This window comes from Haliaeetus leucocephalus, unplaced genomic scaffold (assembly GCF_000737465.1).
Source record: "Haliaeetus leucocephalus isolate CR32 unplaced genomic scaffold, Haliaeetus_leucocephalus-4.0 Scaffold339, whole genome shotgun sequence".
Classification (NCBI taxonomy): Eukaryota; Metazoa; Chordata; class Aves; order Accipitriformes; family Accipitridae; genus Haliaeetus; species Haliaeetus leucocephalus.
In genome coordinates, this window is record NW_010972775.1 from 3,541,274 (window position 1) to 3,563,971 (window position 22,698).

General features: G+C 36.5%; 1 protein-coding gene across 1 annotated transcript; it reads left to right on the forward strand.

Moving 5' to 3' along the window:
- Positions 1–805: 805 nt before the first annotated feature.
- NRG4 (neuregulin 4) lies at positions 806–18,113 on the forward strand. Its single transcript, XM_010572254.1, has 4 exons — positions 806–815; positions 4,875–4,968; positions 13,007–13,156; positions 18,020–18,113. Exons 1-4 carry the CDS (start codon positions 806–808, stop codon positions 18,111–18,113), a joined length of 348 nt encoding a protein of 115 aa, XP_010570556.1.
- Positions 18,114–22,698: the final 4,585 nt, after the last annotated feature.

Sequence of the window (22,698 nt, forward strand, 5' to 3'; positions counted from 1 at the left end):
GTAAACCTTGACTATACCTTACAAGAAAACAGAATATAGCAACGTTAGAGTTGGCACATCTACAGAGTAAGTTTCTTTTTAGCAATGTCAAGTGAAGATTGGTTTCTGTTGAGGCAGAGTTTCCATTCCATATTTGAAAAATAATTGTACAAGTCTTGCCCTTGCTGGGTTCTGCTAAATTCATGGCCTATATTACTAATTTCACCTGACATCCAGACATGAGAAACACTCAAGTGAAACACACACACTCTCTCTCTGAGAAATTACAGATTGGGAAGTTCTTGTTTGTGAAATGCAAGAATTCTACCACCAAGATCTTACCTGACTGAATAACTATCAGTCTGAGGACTGGTTCAATTGTATGCACTATCTTTCAAGGTACAAATGCCAATTTAATTAGCTAGCCAGAAACAATAATGTAGATTGCCTAAAAGCATCAGGTATTACAATTCTGAATAAACATGGCAGTTTGAAAAAAGTGTTCATTGTTTAAATGTGCTTTAGTGTGAATTTGGTTTTACTCTGTAGTACTGCCCTTAGGGGTTCACTGAACTTGACAGTAGACTTGAATGTTTGCCATTAACTGTGAATTAATGGAACTTACGTATAATATAACAGTATATTACAGTCAAAGTACAACAAATGTCTTAGCAGCAACACTGAAAGATGCATTCCAGTAGCTATTTCTTCAGGGGAAAAAAGTCACTAGGATTAAAAATTACATGCTAAATTTACATGTTTGTCTTTAGGTGCCGCTTTGGAAGAATAGCCTCTCATAAAGAATAAAAATTGTTGTCAGAATAATATGCGAACAGGTAATTTCTTCCAAGTCTTTAGTTGGGTGTGTATACGTATATAATTAGAATTCATTAAAATTGCATTGATTTTGACAGCTGCCATTGGGATTGTCACAACTGCTCTGTAGGGCTGTCATCACTTACTAGTCGGCAAACTAGAGTTCACCAGTCAGTGGTACAGATTCTCTAAAGAGATGTTTGCTTTGATCAATCCTAATATTTCACAGTTCGTGATTGATTAGCATAGAGTCCAAAGTTGCTTATAAGTGAGGAAGCATGCATCAACCCCTTTATCTTCTGTCAACATTTCCCACTCCTCTCCCTTACCTTTTTTATTTTAGCAGACTTCAGGATTAGATAGTCTGTAGTATTTTAGCCTCTGGACTAGGCAAGACAGCTGAGTCAACATGTGGATTATCAAGGCTGACTTGGTTCTTTGGGGGTTAAGGTGGTGCTGAGCCTTTATTTGTTTTTCTTTTTAATAGATAGAACAGTCAGGTTACAAAAGTTTAAATGCAAACAGACAAGATAGTTTAGGGACAGGTTTTTGTGCATGTCCTCAAAAAGAATAATTGAGAATCAGTGTATTTAGAGGCTGCTATTACCTCTGCCAGTTTTAAGTATTCACAGTCTAGTGCTAGAAAGAACAGTCTTGTTTCATTCCTCTCCACTTCTCCTTCCACCAAAACCCAACTTTTTTTAAAAGAAACTTTTGTGTCTTATTTCTCTTTATTTACTCTCACATAGAAGGATATATCAAAATACATATATATATATATATTCTGTAGAACATATGTTGATAGAGTTTCTACAGTTGTATTAACTGAAAAGCTAAATCTTTTGTATTTTTTTTTAATTGCCCATCGTCACTTGACCTGTTAAACTTTTCTATCTTGATTATGGTAGTCTGAATGTAGTATATATTTGACTTTCAAAGTGTACAATTTGCATTTTTAGATTAATGTAAGGTAATGACTTACCTCACAAAAATCATAACACATTCACTGATGCTAATGTAATTGGGTTTTGGCTTGTATTGAACCCCTTCTGATTCTCCAGTATACTCTTTTGCATCACTGGCTATACATTTAAAGGGATAAACTGTTGCTTTCATAGTTTCCTGTCTATAAATACAGAGCTGTAGCTTTCAAATTTGATCCAAACTACTGCATTTCAGTAAAGTGGGTATGAAGTACAATAATACATATTTTTTGTATTGTAGCAGCGTTAGAGCATCCTGAATTTTCTTTTATTCTCTTTCATAATTCTGTCATCTACTTTATACTGTATTAATCTGGTACTTTCAATAAGTAGTAGCAAAGTATTAATACACAAAATAGAACTAATGAAAAGCACATTGGATGGAAAATGGGGCACCTGATCTACATGGACATAGAGGTTTCTTCAGATATCTCATTACTGGTAAAATTAGGGTTACCATTTTTCCCTTAGTACTGGAAAGAAGTCTAGCTCTAAAAAGAAGTAGCCTATAGAGAAATTGTCTGTAATTACAATCAAAAAGGTTTTGAAGGCTTCCTAGGCACTTTTTGTTCTCTCTCTCCACCTCTCTCCCTTTTCTCTAATAGGCCTAAGACAGAGTGTCTGAGGTATTTTGCCAGAACAGAAATGTCTAGTTGGGCTGCAGAGCTGGTCCTTAATACACAGATCACACCGTAACAGTGAGATAATAATTCTCCCGAATGTTCTGAGACCTGAATGACTTGAGACATTTAATTTTCTTCAGTACCCTACCACTATGCCAGTGTGAGACAGGCCTGTTTTTGCATAAAGATGAAGAAAAGAAATAGAACCATAAGGCAGGATTTTAAGGAGGTTAACAAGTTCTCATTAATTCTCATGAGAATTTCTTTGAAGGCTTTCCATGAGCCGTCTAAAGGGATTTTTTTCTGTGAGGCCTATCTTCTATCATCTTGTTTTTCCATCTGGTAGAATTTCAACAACACTTAACTCCCTCAGATGCTTAATAGTGTGGAGAGCAGGTCAAAGTTGAGAGTTTTGCTTTTTCTCTCTTGATTCTTCTAATTGTATAGATATCCTGATACCCTGTTCATTATTCAATATCCTCTCTTCATTTAAGGAAGGATGTAGCCTTCAATTTAATTACACTGTCACAGAAGTTCCACTGCTACTATGTTTGAATAGACAAAATAATTTATAGTTCCTGTTTAAAAACCTGCTTGGTTTTTTTCTGTTACCATTTTATTCCTATTGCATATACTGTTACCCATGCAAAATAATTTTAAAAGTCTTTCAGTAGTGAACTTGCCGTAAATGAATTGCCCAATAGACAAGCACAGAAAGCTTCAGAGTTAAAATAAATTTCCACTTAACTTCTAACAAGGTAGGGCAGAACACACATTTCTGTTATGCCACATCCTGAGCCAATGCAACAAGGTCAAACATGAACAATCTTTCCAGCCTTACCTCCCTCCCTCCTACAGCTCCCCAATTTATCTGTACACATGCAAAAAGGTCCAGTTACCATTTGGATGCTAGCAATTTGGTAACATGAACGTGAAACTGAATTCCTGTTGGGCTCTGTGGTATAACTGCCTTCATCTTAATATAAGGACTTTACTCACACTCCTTTGTCAATGTGCCATCATAGAAATGGAAGAATGTATGAAAAGAAGGGAGAGTGGAATTACTAGAGATGGACTAGAGCGTAGCAGGATGCACCATGTTTTTGTTGCACAGGGTTAGAAGTAGCTATGCTTTTCTACTACTCTTAGAAAAGTCAGGTTTATTTTGTATACAAAGTTGTAGAAGCTCCTGCTAGGGTAGAATGACTTATGGCCACACTTCTCACTTTTTTCTGCAGGAATAAACGGAACCCTAACTCTTTCTTGAAAGGACAAATAAGAAAATTAAAATCTTGATTCCACTTAGACAACACTATATTGTGTATAGAACATATCTTCTATACATAAATAGTGAGACAGCAGAATTCTTATTTTCAGAATTTCTGGGAGAAACAACAGCAAAAACAACACCTAAAGTGTGAGTTAACACATGATTCTCACACTTGTGATGTCAGAAGACTGCTCTATTTTTCTTTTGATTGAGATATTGTGGTTTCGTAAGATTGAAGAAATATATAAAAATATATATGCATATATATAAAATGAGTTACCGATGCATTAAATGTATCATAAATATATGCAGTCCAACTTCCAAATTTAGACTGCTTTCAAAAAGAGTGAAACGGTACAGTTAGATATTCTTTTTAAGCATAAAATGGACAACTGCTGCTACAAGTGCCAACATTAGTATCCTTTATTTGGGGTTTTATTAGAATGCCTAATTGTGTTTAACACACTAACAATTCATATAAGAAGCCTACTGAGTTAGGAAAAAGCCTTTCTGAGATCTGTGGAAATCACATTTTAACAGGCAGTCTTCTACATAAGTGACACTTCATAGGCTAGCTCCTCCATTGATTGTTAAAAATTGGGGTGGGAAAACCTGGTGGTGTCCAACTGCGCTATGATTCAGCTCTTAATACAGCCTGAAGCAGTCTCAGAATGTCCAAGTCCACACCTGAGACTATTCTGGGTTTATCTGTACTGACTCTCTCCCATAGAAGCTAGTTAAGCTAAAGATAGTTTGTACCGCTGGAACAGGACAAACCAGGCTTCATATAGGACATCGTGTGTATCACTGTACTCACTATGGTTTGTGGTCATGAAAGGCAAATGAAGTAACGGAGAATTCAGAAGTTCGTCTCACTGCAAGAGAAATTTTGCAGTTATTCCTATAATTAGGTGCTTCATGTCTGATATGGTGATAAATTTGTGATCTTTTTGCATATCATTACATGAAACAATTCTGCAAGGTAGATAGTACTATATGTTGCTGGCCTCAAAAGCAAGACTGGTACCTTATTTATTCATAGGGTGGTTTTGTTTGTTTGTGGTCGTTTGTTTTGGTGGGTTTTGTGTTTTTTTCTAAGGAAGCCACCCCCACTCCCCAAAAGTATAATTAAGATCTGCTTTTACTGATAGCAATACAGAAGTCTCTATTTTTCTCTGTGTTTGTTTTGGTCTTGTTTTTAAGATCATGAAGAACTCTGTGGCACCAATTATGGATCTTTTTGTCTAAATGGAGGGATTTGTTATATGATTCCTACTGTATCCAGTCCATTCTGCAGGTCAGTGAAACTAAAGTTTGTGTGTTTAAGTACTGGACAGTAGCTGTCTAAAGACTATTTCTCCATTTTGCTTCTTTAAGAAGTTACTGTTAAAACATTATATAAAAGAAAATACTTATTACCTATGGCTGTTCCAAATTCAGTAATTCATGCTCAGATTACTTATCTAGCTTGCAGAGGCATGACAATAGGAGAGAAATCAATGTGTATACTTGTTTGACAGGTGCAACAGTACTCAATTACATATGCATTCAGGAAGATATCTATATTTAGAGCCATATTTTGTCCCCTCATTACAATACAGAAAGGCACAAAATACCCTTTGCCTAGTGGAGTATATACTGTAGGAAAGGCATTCAGAAAGGCAAAGTACATTCCCAGTTTTTCTTCCAGATGAATTATAGTGCAAAAATTCTTACAACATAAAATGGCCTGACCTGAACAAAATGAGGAGGCACAAAAAGGAATATAATATTTTAAGGGGGGAAAAAAGAATGTAATTCAAGACTTACTGTGTTCTCTGAATCTCACTGAAATACTACTCAAAGGGCAGCTTTTCAGTGACAGTCAAAGACCACTTGATAAAGAAATATCAAGGCAGCAAATATAGATACTTCTTAGTATCATTCATTTATGGGACCACTCTTCTTTTTGAAGCCCATGTAGCACACTGGTATCATTCATTTATGGGACCACTCTTCTTTTTGAAGCCCATGTAGCACACTGGTATCATTCATTTATGAGACCAATCTTCTTTTTGAAGCCCATGTAGCACACTGGAAAAGAAGCACTTCCTATTTTTGCGTGTGGATACGTTTCTTGCATAAACACAGCCCTATCCTTTTATTTTCTCATTTACCAAGACATAAGAAGATGCAAAATTAACTTCTAATTTTTCATGGTTCTGCACTTACTGAGTTATTGTTCATCGAAATAAACTATGGTTAATTTAATGGGTTTACTTAACATAATAATGGGCATTCAGATGCGTATTACATACACTTAAGGATATTACCTTTTTTTCTTCTGTGGCAACTTCTGCTCCCTCTTCAGTCTTGAGCTATAACTAACGATAACCAGATGAAACAGTTGAAGAAGGAAACAAAATCTTTTCTGAGATGCCTAATTAAAGTATTTCTTTCTTTTGTTTGGGACAGTTCAGTTTAAACATTTACAACTCAAGCATGTAAACTCATCCAGTAGATGAGGAGAGAAGAGGCAATTTTGTGGTAAATGCTCACTGAAAAATATACACAGCATGTCACTGTCATTAAGCATATTGTCCAATATCATACAGTGAATCAGATCCAGAACTAAGGATAAAGCTCAGAAGTGCTGTATGATGATGATTTATTCTAACTGCTAAACCTTGCAAGCTTATGCGATCTAAAATGACTACTACACACACAAAAAGTAAAACACATTGAAATACGCATGTTTTTTCCCTAGAGGGAATCCCATATTATTGATACTAAAATACTTAAATGAAAAAAGAATGGTTAGACTAAACAGCATCAGTTACACAATTTCCAAGCACCCTCTCAACTATGGCTAGACTATGTAATGAGGAAGGTGTATTTAATGCAATAACTGTAAATATGAAGTAACAAATACTCAAAACAATTCATTGTTCAGGATCACAAACTAGTCAGTGTAGGTAATTTCCACTTTAAAAGGGCTCCAAATGAAGTAATTTGTAATTCAGGTACTAGAGGATTTTATAATCTGCTGAAGCAGAAAAGTAACATCTTAAGAGCATTTCTGTTATACTCAGGCAACCTTATTGCATTTAAATTATCAAGTATTTTTCTTATGTATCTAGTGGTTGATTATGAAGTTATATGGGTATTTAAATAGCAGCATTCTATTTAAGCATGTCCTCATTCCAAGCATGTTCCTTAATCAGTCAGAGAAGGCTAATTATAGATGAGAAAGGTTTTGTTTACACACAGATATCTTAGTAATCAGCAGTGATGTGAATAGAAACAACAGAAAAAAATGCATCACTATTCAGCAGAATTCAGAAGAATATTTGGTGCTTTGGAACTTCAGGACTGGCATCATCACACAGTTGCGCAAAGTTTCTTTGACGCAGGTTTCTGCCAAATCCAACCTAAAGCTTCCAAGTGTTCTCAGATGATCATCTCCCACCAACAGAAAAATTGAATTGGTTTTAGAATCAAAGGCTGAATGATTGTTAGTACAGCATTGATTAAAAGGGGGAAATGGAGAAAGAACAGACTAACAAACTCTAAAAATACCTTAAAACACATTTGCCTTGACATGCTACTTATTTACACAAATGTGTTGTGCTAAACTTAGTCCAGATTACCTGATGCAACATCATTGGAAGTAATTTCACAATGTAACTAGGAAAATTGCATCATTCTTTAGAAATATATATTTTGTAGCACACTAACAAATTAAGAGCCGCTGTTTACTTTTGGAATTTCAGGGTTTTCTACCATTCAGAAATGGCTATATATGTAAGGTAGAGATTTAATAGAAACAAAACATTAGTTGACCCCCCTCCCCTGTGCAACATTAGCAGATTTTAAATACAGCCGATGTGTGTTGAAACATGAAGTTGCTCAGCTGCCATCTTCCCTCATTCCTTTCCTAACAATGAGTTAATGTTCTGAGCAGCGAAAGGCACACCTGTCACCATAAACAAGATGAGCTTCAAACCCAGGAATGCTCGAATGTACTAAATAAACATGCAGCAGAATGGAGAAGGATGGAAAAGCAGCTGCCTCAGGTGTATCATAAAACATGAGGCTGAAAGCTGTTTGCCTCAGCACCTGGTGCATAACTGTCCCATAATCATTAATTAATGCAGTGCAGAATTAAGTGAAGATTTGGTTGTCTGAGGGGAAGCTCTGGTACTTCCATTTTGTCTTACACATGGCAGATTTCTGGGAGCCTTCTTTCTGTATTTCAGACTAAATACAGATGGTATAAGACCACACAAACACTGCTCCTCTGCTTCTGAGGGCAGTACACACAAAAATTAATAGTGAATGCTCTCCTTTTGAGGAAGGGATGATATTCTGCAGAGGGCAGTGCATTCCAGCTAAGTACTGCAAGGAACAGAGGCAGACCTTTGAAATCTCCCTGAAATTCCTATGTATGGTTAAAGGATCTCTCTCCTTTCCCTTTCCTTTGCTTCTACCTTAATCCAATCTCTCCTCCACCTTTCCTATGCTAAAGCAATAAATCCCCTGCATATTCCTTCTATCACTTTCTATATACCCCATCCTTGTCTGGCTCTTTCTCTGAGATGGGTCCCTCATTCTCTTTTTCAGACGTCCCCATGAGTGATATATTTGCTGTGCCGTAAGCCTTCAGAATATACACACTGCAAGTTGCCAGTGAACGGTTTCCCACTCATCTGGGCTTTTCTTCTTTCTCTGCCTCCAAAACTATACTTTTGCATACCCCAGGCTCTTCTGAAAACTAGGTGTCCAATTAGTATTTTTCAGTTCTGCTTTTAGCTTGAAAATAGGAACAAAAGTTAGAATACACACCGAAAATATAGCCAAAAAAAGTCAGTAATTAAAATTTTTCTTAATGGGACATAAAATATAAAATGTAACATTATCTTATGTGTTTGAAAAGTATTAGTGATCAGAATTAATGTCACTGCCAGATATGGTTAAGCTTGCCATATAAACACATAGCTAAGGGAGTTCTAGGGGAAAATAACCCATTCTTTCAACTTCTCTCCAGTAGTAGCATTTTTATTTCACTCTTTATGTATATGAATACAGCTTCAAAGTAACAGTTTTGAAGCTCCTCTGAACACAAAACTTTTTAAAAAGCTGCTTAGGTCTTCCAGTTAACTTTGCCATTGCTTATTCACTTTGGCTTTAAATTCTTTTTCATACTTACTAGATGCCCTTAGAGTGTATGGATTAGGACAACTTCTAGGAGCCTGCTACAGACTGAAGATTATGGTGATTTTTGAAGCTATCATCAGCCATGTAATCTGAATTGCATTGACAAACAGATAATTTTTTAGCTGTCTTTTTCTGCTTAGAGCTTTGTATTTACATGCAAGTAATTTTTATACCAAGAAGCATCCAGGTTTTTCCTGACTAAAGGAAGACTAAATGAAAACTGAAGTCAAGACTCTTATAGTATAATACTAAGCAATGGGAGTCTGTGTGCATATTTCACTCAAATCCTACTTCAATTTTTAACATCTGTCAGATACTTGCTTATGATGCCCACCTTAAGAGTCTGGAAGAGAAAGAAACCTTACCTTCTTACCTAAATCAGACAGGCAGTAGATCATTTGCACTGTCTCATGAACTGCATCTGCAAATGACAGCAGTAATGCCTTGTGTTACTGGAGGGCTGTTATGCTTTACTGATTAGATTGTAAAGGATCAATATAATTGCAGACCCCCAGTCATCTCCTGACATCTTATCCAATGCAGTCTATTTCCTTCCACCTTGTATTGATGCTGATGTGAGTAGTTTTGATTAGTATCCTATGTTGAAAGATTCTGTGGATTTCTTTACATATCTTATGTTAGTGTTTTGTCTTCAGCACAGCTCCTATAGTAAGTTTGTATACAACAGTTAAGGCTGGCTCATACCATCTGACAAGAGGTGTGGGCGTGTGTGCATGCATGTGCAGGCATCTAGGAAAGCAGAAATCTGGATGCTATCTGAAAATGGGAGTTTCTAGTCTCACAGCTTTTCCTCAAACATTTAAAGGCTGTTGTCTTTCAACTCTGATTGAATTAGAAATTCTAATTTCTTAGAGGAGGAAAGACCTTTTTTCCATTTTAAAAATCAACTGTGGAATGCTACATAGTAGGACCATTTAAAGCCAACAGACAGCATGTGCTGAAACAGCAGGCTAACAGCATGCAGATGATGCTGTGCAACAGCAACACCTGGCCTAGTGACCACAAGACTTTATTAGCGTAACTCCCTCTTACTATAAGCTAGAAGCAGGCTTCTCTGTCTTTTGCACTCACTCATTCAAGTGCAGAAGCACAGTTGCCTGCCATGTTAACAACTGCCAGTGTGTCATGCTTAACTTGTGCTGTACTTTTAGGCATCCATTATAAACAAGATAAACTATGAGTTGCTACTGACTTTTAAGGCTGTGTATAATAAGACTGACTACCTCTAGGAGAGACTGTTTAGATACTATCAGTCTGGATTATGTTCATAGCCCACATGCTTGTTAGAGACTACTTTTCTGTCTTGCTTGCAGTCACTGTGCATGTAACTCCACTGAAATTATTAGAGCTCTGCTAATGCAACAGGATAAGCAGATCTTCTCAGTGAGTTCCACTGCTAATTATTGAAGTCTGCTTAATTTCCTTCCCACCAATTTTAGGAAAGGACTTATGGTAGAAATATTCCACTCTCTGGCTTGTCTTAAAGCATCGGTTCCTTCTATATTTAACATAGTCCTTCACCTGTCTGTACATCAGCACTGATGACTTTATAAAAGCTTGTGCAAGCTGATATTTGAACATCTGTATTTTCAGAAATGCCCTAACTGTAGCAGAGCCTGTTGGTAGGGTCACATTAGCTATAATTTTGTTTATTTAAATGTAACCAAGAGATACCTCATCTCAGTTTTCTTGTTTCTATGAAAACCTCCATCATTTTTAGGTTATATGGCAGTATTTTCTACATAGCATGGAATCACTTTCAGCAAGTGTCAACAGGTCAGCCTAGAGAAAGTGGATGGGTAGCTTTGTAATCCCTAATCCATTGCACACAGTTAAACAGATACTATCAAACTGGCAAGTCATGGAAAACATGTTTCTAAAACTTTTGTTACGTCCAGGAAGAATTAATAGGTTCAGCATCCAGGATGTTTAAGTTTTATATGTGCTTTTTTAGTGTAGGTCTTTTTCCCTTCACTATAACCTTGGATCCATATTGGCTCTAGTTTTCCCCTTACAGTCTTAGACCTTCCGGCTCCTTTCCCTCTTGAAGACTTGTGACTATCTTAAGCATCTAGTTCTGTTTTCTATTTAGGAGAAAGTGGCTGCAATCTCAGTGACCTTTTTGCTACACTGTCATCACACTCCCAGTTTTTTTTCCATGGTCTTTTGCAGAACATGAGTATGGCTTCCATGCACTGTTCATGCCAACTCACTCTACTGTATCACAACAATTCTCTAACCCTAGCCTTTTACCTAAATCCTACATGCAACTCTCTTCAGCTGGGACTGTCTTTCTTACTCCTGCTTCATTTTTCTCTTCTATAGGCTACTGACTTACTCCCATTACACTCATTCTCTAGAACTTTTCCATGAGCCTTAATTTGATGCCAAAACCTATTTATTTTTTCTTTCTATATCATTTTAGCCTTGCATTATTCTCTAGTTTTCATTGGTATTCAAGAATACTTCTATGAATTTTATATTCCATTTTCTATCCCTGTTATTCTATTCAGCTCTCCAAAGCATTTCTCCCTCACTTGCTAGAGAACAATGCCCCACTCAAACTACACTTCTATTCTTAAAGTATTCTACAGTATTTCAGAAATAGGCCACTGAAATGCCACTATACTTACAGTAAATATCTGGAACATTATCTCAAGCAATCAGAGCAGTCTGCCTACCCTTCCTTCTCCCAGCAGTCAAACATAATAACTTTGAAAAGTCTCACACTGTCCTTAGTAAATGGTGGCTGTTTGATCAGTTGCACAGCTTTAATATGATGATAATTAAATCTTTTTTCTAGTGTCTAAATCTTCTATTTTACTTCCAAAGGCAAAGAATTAAAAGAAATGGTAGTAATTCTTTGTGCAGTAGTTTAGACCAGTAGTACTGAAATAGTGGTCCATAATCTACAGAAAGTTGTGCTGGGAGTCACATCAAGCATGTGTGTTCATATGTTCACAGTGATCCATTTGTCTTATTTAGATATACTAGACATACATCTTTTTTGTCAGTTCCTCCCCATTCCGCCTTCTTATCCCTCATCTGAAATTATACCTTGCAGCTGCCAATGGCAGTTGAGAACTTCAAGTATGTTACGGAGTTCAGCCCATTTTTCTCAGCTGGAGCCTGAAATTGCTTATGTCACAGATTATTATGACTTCAGTGCCAGAAATAGCAAGAAGGAGCAAGATCTTTAGTAATACAAAGAGAGAAGCAAATTTACATACATAAAAGGCACATGCAGAATGTCGTGATTAAATGAAGTGCTTTCCATTTTCTGTAATGCAATAAATTCCTTAAGAAAACTGAGCAGAATAAGTGCAAAACATAAGACAAATGAAGATTAGTTTAGCTTCAACCTATCCATTTTTGACTCAATATGAGTTACTAAGCCATTTTACTTATTTTTAATAAAATATCATACCATTTTACCATGGTAAAATACCATATTCATTTTAATCCTTTCTTCAGAAGAAGTTTTCAGAAACTCAATATGTAAAATAAGCATAGTAGAGAAGACTTTTAGCTAGGTCTCTCCAAGAGAGGGTCATTCACCAAGCATGTAACATGTTCTGGCATGAATTATTACACTGCATAAACTACTTTTGCAATTTAAGGTGTACTGTGTCTCAATGAATTCCCATTTCCTTGATCTATTTAGCTGGCAGTACTAGCTCTTCAACAAAGCAAGCTAGAAAGTTACATGAAAGGGGAAAAAGAAGCATGACTACTGTGTGAGAACCAGTGGGATGACACAGTTAACACTAAAGAGACGGATTTAATTCATTAACTCTGCCAGTGCAGGAGGCAGATTTAACTGCAGGGTACACCATTGTGAAGTATATTGCTAATCCAGTGAATGTATTAAGATATGGTTTAATATATAAAAGCAGTATGGATCAGAATATAAACTTGATGCCGAACATGCCCAATTCCCTCTGTTCCAGAAATACAAGGTGAATGGAAATTCCATAAGAAAATATGCTTTGAAGCAAATATAAACCTTGAATTACACTATAACAAGTTCTCTCCCACTTAAGACCAAAAGAAGCCTTTGTGCTTTTCATATTAGATGACAAGTTATCATCTAATCTGAATAAAACTTGGTTTCCCAGGTGTATTGAGAATTACACAGGAGCCCGTTGTGAGGAAGTTTTGCTGCCCAGCATCAAGTCCCAAACAAAAGGTGACCTGTTTGCAGCTTTCTTGGCTTCACTTCTTCTTCTAGGAGTTCTTGTAATTGGAGCATTCTACTTCCTTTGCAGGTAAAAGTGCTTCAGAGTGCTGAAGCTATTTAATCAAGTAGAAATTTCTTCTGGTAATCATGTACTAATTATTTGAATGTAAAAGTATGTAATGAATTATCCATAAGGTTTGTATGGTTATTCAGCATAATTAATGTGGATGTCTCAACTTGTTGCTCGTAATATTTTACTTCCTGGCTTGTTCCTGGCTTTACTTCAATGTCTTTTCTAAGCTATTACTTATAACTGCTTTCTAAAAAAATACATGTAGTACACCCATTTTTGAGAGATTTTACAGTCTACCTAGAGTTAGTGCTAACATTTTAAAACATTAGTCAACCCTTATGCTGTCCAAAGATTGAGAAGGAGAAGCAAATTACCAAAGCAACTGGGGATCAGAAACTGTTCCACTGCATTGAACTGGCAGCCAAACCAACTGCTGCCATTAGCTCACGATTCCTTTACAGCTCCTGGTTTAAAAAGGAAAACTAAGGAAAGAATTGAATTCAAGAATAATGTCAAGTAGATGTTTATTAACTAACTAACATCTAGAACATATCAGAGGACTAACTCATTTATCAGGATGATCCATGTCTGAGTAGCATGAAGATGTCAGTGCTAGACAGCACGTGCTGCAATAGCATTTTAGGCATATGAGGACTTTGAATGAAAACACGTAAGCAGTTACTGCAATAAAGTCAACTATTTGATGCTGTACATATATCAGTACAGTATATCAGTACACTTTATACCAAACCCAGACAAACTTACTGTCTTCACTTACTCTCTGCATTTATATATGCAAGTCAACCTCCTACGTCCCCTCTTGTTTTTAGAGTACAGCACTTTTTGTAAGAGCTCATTTTGTCATATACTGTTAAAATGTATTTATGGCTTTACGAGGCAACTTACGAGCCCTTGTAATTCTTAGCCATCACAGACTTGCAGCCTCTTCCTCTTTCTCCTGTGCTGCATTTCTCCTTGGTTATGATAACCTAAGGTTCTTGCAATTCTGTTCTCTGCTCTCCCATAATCACATTGCCAAATCAACCTCTCTGATCAGTGCCTTTCAATGAGCAACCTTTGGAATAGCGGGTCTAGTTTTACCTCAGCTGCTGTCATGGAAACCCACTGAATGCCAGTTTTTCCCATAGCTGAATATATTTAGAAGAGTGAGAGACCATTTGATAAAACAGAGTTTGTATAAAAAAACCCCCTTGTTGTAGAGGATAGCCCCCAACTTAGTCATTTTAGTTAAATTAATCCTGTCTTAGCAGTGGAACACCACAGCAGTTGTTTGCTAAAGAACATTTGCAAATTACTATAAAGTTATTAGAATAGAATACAGCTTTAACTAAAGCAAAATTAATTCAAGTCTCATAGAGGTACAGAGAGTATTTCCTCAGAAGTAAAGCTTGTCTCTGAGAAAAGAAAAAAAAAGTCTTCAGAGAGCAGAGAATTCAGAGTCATCTGTTAAGACATCCCTTTCCTCTGGCATACAGTAAAATTAGGGGAAGGCTGGAGACACAATCTACTGAGTTGACCTCTACTGAGGTCAAAGAGTCTTGCATTGCAAAGTACAGAAGCTTGGAATAACAGCAATGACAGGTCTGTGCAAGTCTTTTAGTCGACAATTTGAAGATGAACCTCAACTACTCTATTTCGTTATAGGAAATCAGTTTACTCAGGCTTTACCTAAGTGGCAGAACAAGTAGTAGGGCCACTTTATTAGAAAAATAATAAGGGCAGCAACTCAGTCTTAACATAGTTGCCCTTGAACCTATCTTACATATCAGACTAGCTTGGGAAATCTCATAAAATCATGATTAACTTCTTTAGTATAAAGAAAAGAACCTAACTGGCTTACCTTTACACTTCAGAGGCTGATATAGCACAATCATCTTCTGCTAGAGAACTCATCTATGAAAGAGACACTTTACATCTAAAAGTCCTTATTTCTTGACTGAAGTGACCAACATGTAAGAGGAGTCTCAAGTGGATACTTTAATCTACCCCCCTCTTTTCAGCTGTATAAACAAGGATTATTGCTAGCAGCTGTCATTAACATTATTATAATTATTTTTTTCTCAAATTTGATGTATCACCTGTATCATAACATTCTGGAAGAGAGTAGAATTAGGGCTTGTAAGAGTTAGCTGAGAGTTTTCGTCATCCTTGACTTGTCCTCTTGACAGGATATATTAAATTTAAAATGTTAAGAGAAATATTGTGCCATCAAGCTTCCATTATTACACTTTACTAACAAATATGTTTGATCCATAATCAGAAAGCAGAGAGTTTTTTCCCCTATATTGTGTGTTAGTAAGCATTTCTGTGGCTCTTTCAGCAGAGGATTCTAGCGTGGTTTTAGTATAAACAGTAATGCAATTGAAGGGATGCAGAAGAGGAGATATTAATTGCAATTTAGGACACAGAAACTGAATCCCTAAAATTATACATAAAATTTTTCAGAATTTAGGAAATCAGTGCTCTATTTTCTTGTCCCTGTCACCACTTGTACCCCCCTTCCTTTCCAAGTTTTCTTCCTCTCAGGCTGCTTGGGGCAGATTTCAGGACCAGGCATGTGCAAGTGCTTTTAATGCTCCCTACAAACAAATCTGTTCAGCATACAAGGGTGGAGAGAAAGGATTTCGTTGCTCTGCTTATAAAACCAAAACATAAGTAATAGTAAAAGTAACCGATAAAAGAAAAGTGCTGCATAGGAGAAGCTCTGGGTGAACAGCGGGACATAATTCTCCTTTTATATTTAGATGAGTCATCACATTTTTATCAGCCGAGGATTTGTTTTTTCCAATCTGCCAACAGTCTGCTGTTAAGCTGATTTCATGCTGTACTTGATTATTTACCAGGATTCATTAAGATGGTATGGTTTGGGAAAGCAAACCTACAAGGAGAAGGAGAGAGAATCAAAGATAATGAAGAAACAGTATTTGAAATGGCTAGAGGGCGAGAATGATGGAAAGTAGAACAAAATAAAGATAGAGGAAAGGAACTGAAGGTCTGAGTGAAAGGAACAGCAGAGAATGGAGGGAGGGAAGAGGGAGAGTGGTCAAGGACTGGTGACAAAAAAAAGCAGCTTAAAACTGGAAAAGATAAACAGTAGTCTGGGGTTAAACCTCCCCCTGTTGCTGGAACCTGCTGAAGGAAAGGCTACTGTAGAGCTATCTCAGTGAGTCTCAGGTCAATAGAATATAATTATTTAGGTAGTAAAGTGAGTAGCTTTAATTTACTTTCTGAAAAAATGATGAGGCATGCTGTTGCAAAGAGAAGACTATGCTTTTATGTCTCCTCAAAGATGACTCTTGTAAAACAATTTTATATCATGTTGTAGGAATTCGTAAGAATAGTACTGTCCGCACCCAAAATTAATGTGAAAACCAGTTCAGTACATTAGCTTCTATGTTACCTTATCAAGTTTTCTCCAGGAATGTGTTGTTTCATAGGCAATGAATGTCGCTTCTCTGTCAAAGGGGGAATCCCGATCTTTAAAGAGCATGCTCAGTTCCGTTTGCTACATTCCTGTAAAAGCTCAGCACATAAAACTATTGCTATTTCTAACTACTGGGAGTCACTAGAAGATACAGCATCATGCCAACTATTGTATTTTAGCAAAGATACTCAAATATTTACATCGTGAATGTAAAACTTATCCATATATATATATATAAAATCAGAACTGTTTTTATGAGAGCGATTTACTATTTAACGCTGAAAAAAATGTCTTGGATTGGAGTAGGCTTCTGTGCAGCTTTAGGCCCAGGAGCTGCATAACCTGTTAGCAGACCAGAGCGTGTAGAGGTAGAGCAAATCCAGATCTAGCTGCCCTCTATCTTGAAACAAACACATACACACACACACCACCAACAAATAGTACCGATAAAGCCTGTTGTTTTGACCTGGGGAAAACAGGAACGTATGCAAAAATCCTTGCTATTGCATTGTTACTGAGATAACAAATGGCCTATTTTGCTAAGCAATTCACCTATCAATACAGGTCCATCTGGCCTTCTTTCTCATATTGCACAAGTGTTACTGGAAAAAGAATAAGAAAGGTACCGATTAGTATAGATTCCACATAAGCCAGCTTTTATTTAAAAACAATGTAGAGGCCTGAATGCCACACACACAGCTTAGAGGAACAGAAAAAAACCTAGGGAAAACTAAAATAAATCTGCAGTTCATTTCTATGCTTTATTGTAAGTCCATGTTGAAATACCAAATTACCTGTAAGGTAAGTGTATATTGATGAACAGGAACTCAGCCAGCCAAAACAACAGGGTCTAGGAATAAAGCCATTTAAGCAGTCCAAGACAACAGACTTTGTGGAGGAGTTATATCACCACAGGACACAAACTGGACAGCAAGGGGAATAGCTCATGACTCTTCTCAAGAGAGCAGATGTCTAATTACTATTAAAAGAAAGGGACAGAGACAGCAAGAGATCAGTTCTATTCAAAAGATCTGTTTCTCCTCAAGAAAGTGTGGAAAATATCCCATTATTGGTGTTTTACTTCCAAATGCTAAGAGAGTTAATGATAAATTAAATAATTTTGTGATATCTACTAACTGCTTAAATAAAGACCTGAGAAATCAGACAAACAGGAACATTAACTTCAGGAGAGAAGCCATGCAGTTCTGAATGCTGTGCCTGCCTCTGATCTCTGTTCTTCTCCCTCAAATACGTGCTTCTCAAAAATGCTGTGTATTAACTAGAAAGTAATTGCAGAAGATCCATGTAACTTTTTCCAGTAGCATCATTCAACTAATTTGTTTCTGATAACTTTTTTTCACTCTGTGTGTGTTTTGGTTTTGTTTTGTTTTGTTTTTCCTCCCTGTTGTCTGGTTTTTGTTTCTTACGGTCAGGAAAGCTTCTATTCCGAGGACGAGTTCTTCAGAGTGTGGTGCCAACCTGGTTGAAACTACAAGCAGCAATGGCTGCAACAGTGAGTATATTTAAAGTTCAATGATTGAACTCCATAAGGAAGGCTGGGGAGGAAGTTTTCTTTAGTTAAAAGCATGTGTTTTGTTTATTTTTCAGAAATAATAACAGAGTAAAGCATTGGAGTGGAAGAATGGTGGGAAAACAACATGCAGAGCAACCCTAAGAATATAGTAGTTGTAGAGGATCATGTGGTAAGCAAGATGAAAGAAGAAAGTAGACTGATATAGGAGGCTTACTTAGGTGTTGGAGAAGACTGCAACTAAGACATAAAGAGAAAACAGTTGCACTTACTGGAGTTTCTATGTGTTTTTAAAGGTGTATCAAATTATACAGAAATCACTATAATCACTATCATTTCTGTTGGAATTTTGTGAGATTTTTCACAAGTTACTGTTTTCAATAATGCACAGGTAGAAGCATGACATAATTTTGTTTTTTACTGCATGGGAAATATGAAATAATCTTTTTTCCACTGCACAGAGAATATGGTTTTTAGTGTGAGGTAATACTATGAATTTTTGATAGGATTGTCCTTTTTCACAGGATTGCTCCAGAGGAGTTGAGGACTGTCTTGATTCAATAGTATCAAAATTTATACCTGTGATACATGTCCAGAATTTGGCTTGTTTCAGATACACTCACCCCAGATGTAGGAAAAAAAATCCAAACAACCTTTCTCCAGCTAATACTGACTTTTTTTTTTTTTTAATAGTAAGACAACATGAGGATGAGGTACCACTGCTAGTGTTTTGGCCAGCTTCCTGGCACAAGATTTTAATTCAAATTAAAAGAAAATTTTAAGAAAAGAGATTGGTAATGGTTAAAAGATGTTTACTAGGAAGAGTATTTACCCTTTGTTTGGTATACATACCTAATATCAAGCAAAACACTTTTGTTGATGGTTTTATTTTTGTCTTGCTTTCTTCTGAAAATCTCACTACTGAGGGGGATTTAAACCTTACCTTAAATTTACCAGTTGATATTTCAGATCCTAGAAGTCAGGAATTTTATTCATCAGGTCCATTCCTGACACAAAATATTATCCAGGCAGGTGTCTGGGCTGAACAAGTGCTGCCCTCCCTAAGGATTTATTTGTTTTATGCACATAACCATTTGTTGATCACACCAGTATATTATACATCACTTTCTGGTTCCTTACAGTATTCTTTTATTCAGACAAAGAGAGGCCAAATGAAATGGTCCATCTCTTCTTCTGCCTTGACAACACAAAGAGACTGTCTGGTTAGTCAGAGGCATAGAAAATGTGAACCGAACAATTTTGTTTTCAACTTATTTCTCATACTGGAGGTTGAAACCAGCAAAAATCAGATATGTTTCCATAATGGCATATTCCCTAGCGGCTCATTGTATGGGATTTATAAGGTTGTATTGAAGAGAAAATTAATTGAGAAAACTTCAGGAATTGAAAGGGGAGAGGATGCAGAACGCAGATTTCTTATCTCTGAAATAAACAATCTGGAGGTGTATAAAAATATAGGTACAAAGAAAATGTTGAATAAGCTTCTATTCTTAGGGTGTCTACTACATGCTGTAGCATCAGAAAAAATAGTATGTATTTTATATCAACATAGACAAAAGTACAGCAAGACAGAGAAGAAAAGACATGCTGTTACAGCGTATAAGGTAAGAAGTCAAAGAGAAAACCGTATTATAGTAGCTACTAGAAAACAAAACAGAAAAATACATTACCTTCTGACGACTCAGGTTAGAGAAGTTAGAGTCCAAATTAAAGCTCAGCATCTGAAGGCAGAATCTGAGGGCAACAAATCAAATAGAGGACCTGATCCAGAGATTAAGTTATATAAAGCACTAAAAGACCACTTTCTTCCCAAATTAACTGATCTTATATGTTATTTTCTGGACTTCAAACCTTTAGCTGATACTCTGAAGGAAGGGGATAATATTGCTTTAAAGGCTAAGAAAGATAGAAATGATTTTTCATCACATAGCAACATGCCGCTCTTAAATACAGAGTTTAGGAGATTTGTAGCAGTACTGACAGCTACATTAGAATCAGTATTACCTGAAGTACTTTGCACAGCCTCAGTGAAAATTAGTCAGAGACGACTGCTGTTAGATAACTTCCGTATGTTATTGATCATGAGACATTCAGATATAATAACATTAAAGTTTTGTGTACTGTTTTCATTGAAGAAGGAAAAGGCTTGTGGTCATCTTAAGTGGAAATTCAGGAAGGAAACATTAATAGAAAATGTAAGAAATAAATGGACTGAAGTTGTACCCTATAAACTCTTAGAACCCTCCCAGCTTTCTAGACAGACATGGAATAGTTATTCACTGTTACCAATCCCGTTTGCATTATTCTGGAAACGATTTGTACAAGAAGTGAGGATAAATAAACCAAAACCATGTTTAAATGCAAACAAGTTGATTTATCAAACAATGTTATCTTTGAAGGAAATCCTGTTAGTGATTCAGACTGCTTCAAACCCATTGCATCTGAGAACATTTCAGCTTCTAAAATTAATTATTTCAATTCACAAGCTTTGTGAATATGACATTCAGGTCAAAATGAGATCAGGCTACAAATTCAATTTAAGGTGGTCACATGCCACAGGAAGTTCAGGGTAGCCAACATTACATATAATTTAATAAAATAGTACAACGCTCTCTAGCAACACTTGCTTACAAAATTAAGCAAGTAGTCCTGTGAGCAATAAAGCTAAGAAAAGACCAGTTCCAATGGATCAGATCTTGTGGTTGGAGTCACTGGAGTCTAAAAAAAGTGTTATGTGTATATGCAAGGATGAGTAATAAGGTCTCTCTTTTCCGCTTGACTCCTGTTTTCATGAAACATAAGATCTCATGTCTTTAAAATTACCTCTCCACCAGTTGAAAGGTTGTGGAGGGAAGAAAAGTGGAAAAGGCTAATTTCCTAGGAACCTCCACTAATATGATTACACAACAATTAATTATAGTGTTATGGCAAAAATTCTTTTATACCTGAGGATCACGTTTTACTTCCAGAATCTTGTAGTAAAGGTCTCTTCATAATGTGTTGCAAAAGTCTTCTGATCATTTGCAGAACAGACTGCTAGCCATTAGGAGGAAATCTCTTTATAGACCTAAGTAAGAGGTTGCTTATATGTTACTCAATGTATAACTTTTTTTCATTAGTAGCCCAAACAAACACTGGGGCAAAGTACAATGAAAGGAGAAGGAGAAATGGCTGTTCAAAGAAAACAAGAGGATTTCTCTGTGCTGCATAGTCTTCTGATTTATATTGTTAAATACCAAGCGGGAAGAGCAATGGGAAGTCCATTTGGTAGCACTTCCCATTTTAAAGGTACCTTCAATGTTGTGCAACTCCTTCATAATTTACTGCACTAAAAAAAAATTTTCCTCCTGGCCCTGCATTTTTACAGAGCAGTAAAGGGGCTCTGATAGTACGACTCTGTTACATGAAAATGGAAAGCAGAGAAGAAATGGGGGAGAGAACTTATCACAATAGAAACAGTGTCTGTGCCACTGCTTTCCATTCAGAGTGTCCTACCTAGGAGCTACCGAACTGACCAGAGTCTAGGCAGAAAGGGAAACCTGAAAGGCTAAAAATTTCTGTTCAGCAAATTCTGTATCAGGATAGAGGTACCTAGAAGGGACTGCCCAGGGAGAGGGAGAGCTTTAGCCAAGGGTGGTTATGGATTTAACATTGGACACCCAACTCGTTCTACAACAAAAAAAAGAACAAAACAACCCCCTCAATTATGTTCCTTTGGTATTTAGCATTTTTTCAGATTTAAAGGACATCAAGCTATTTCTAGTAAAAACTGAAAAGACTGTGGATTAGTTTGGATAAGAGTTTTCACTTGTACTATGACCATATTCAAACCCAGGGATCTTAACGAAGATTTACCTGTATAAGTTTGGGAAAAAACCTAGAACTAAGTTGTGTTACGATCCTCTGGCAATATTACTTAGATTACCAGGATGCATATGTTCACTGTACCTATCTCTCAGTTATAATGCCTTTTGTTGACATCTATATATTTAAATGAAGAGATGGTTAAGATTAGTGAAAAAAGTGCTCCTTTTCAAGAAGTACTGCAGTATTTCCTGCACTTTGGGGGAAAATGAGCAAACAAAAAACCCAAACGTGCACGCCTAAAGATGTTTAAAAAAAACCCAAACCTTTTTCATTGCTGTATGTAACATTATTTGCCTGTGCTTATCCAAAGTCTGTTCTTGCTTTTCTTGTGATTGTAACATGTTCAACATAATCTGTATGTAATCTGAGAGATGAATTTCTTGATAGCAAAGTACCAAATACAACTTTTGTGGAATACCGATAGGCATGTTGCCACTCAGTTCCATGTTTGGGACTGATACTCCACAAAACCTTTCACCAGGACTTCTATAGCTAGCTAAGAGTGCGTAAACAGAACCTGCAGCTGTAGGACCTGAAATAACAAGAAGATATTGCTGTTTTCATCCCCCAAATTAAAAATATGACCAATTTCTAACACTTCTAAATGCACCTCTGTGTCAGTTTGTGTAACACTTGAACATTCTTTTTCAGTGTACATTAAAAGAGACTTTTCAAATTATCCTCTTAATGTAA

Coding starts and splice junctions, on each gene's coding strand:
- NRG4 (XM_010572254.1), top strand. Junction 4,969..13,006: donor GTATCCAGTCCATTCTGCAG/GTCAGTGAAACT, acceptor TTGGTTTCCCAG/GTGTATTGAGAATTACACAG. Junction 13,157..18,019: donor GCATTCTACTTCCTTTGCAG/GTAAAAGTGCTT, acceptor TCTTACGGTCAG/GAAAGCTTCTATTCCGAGGA.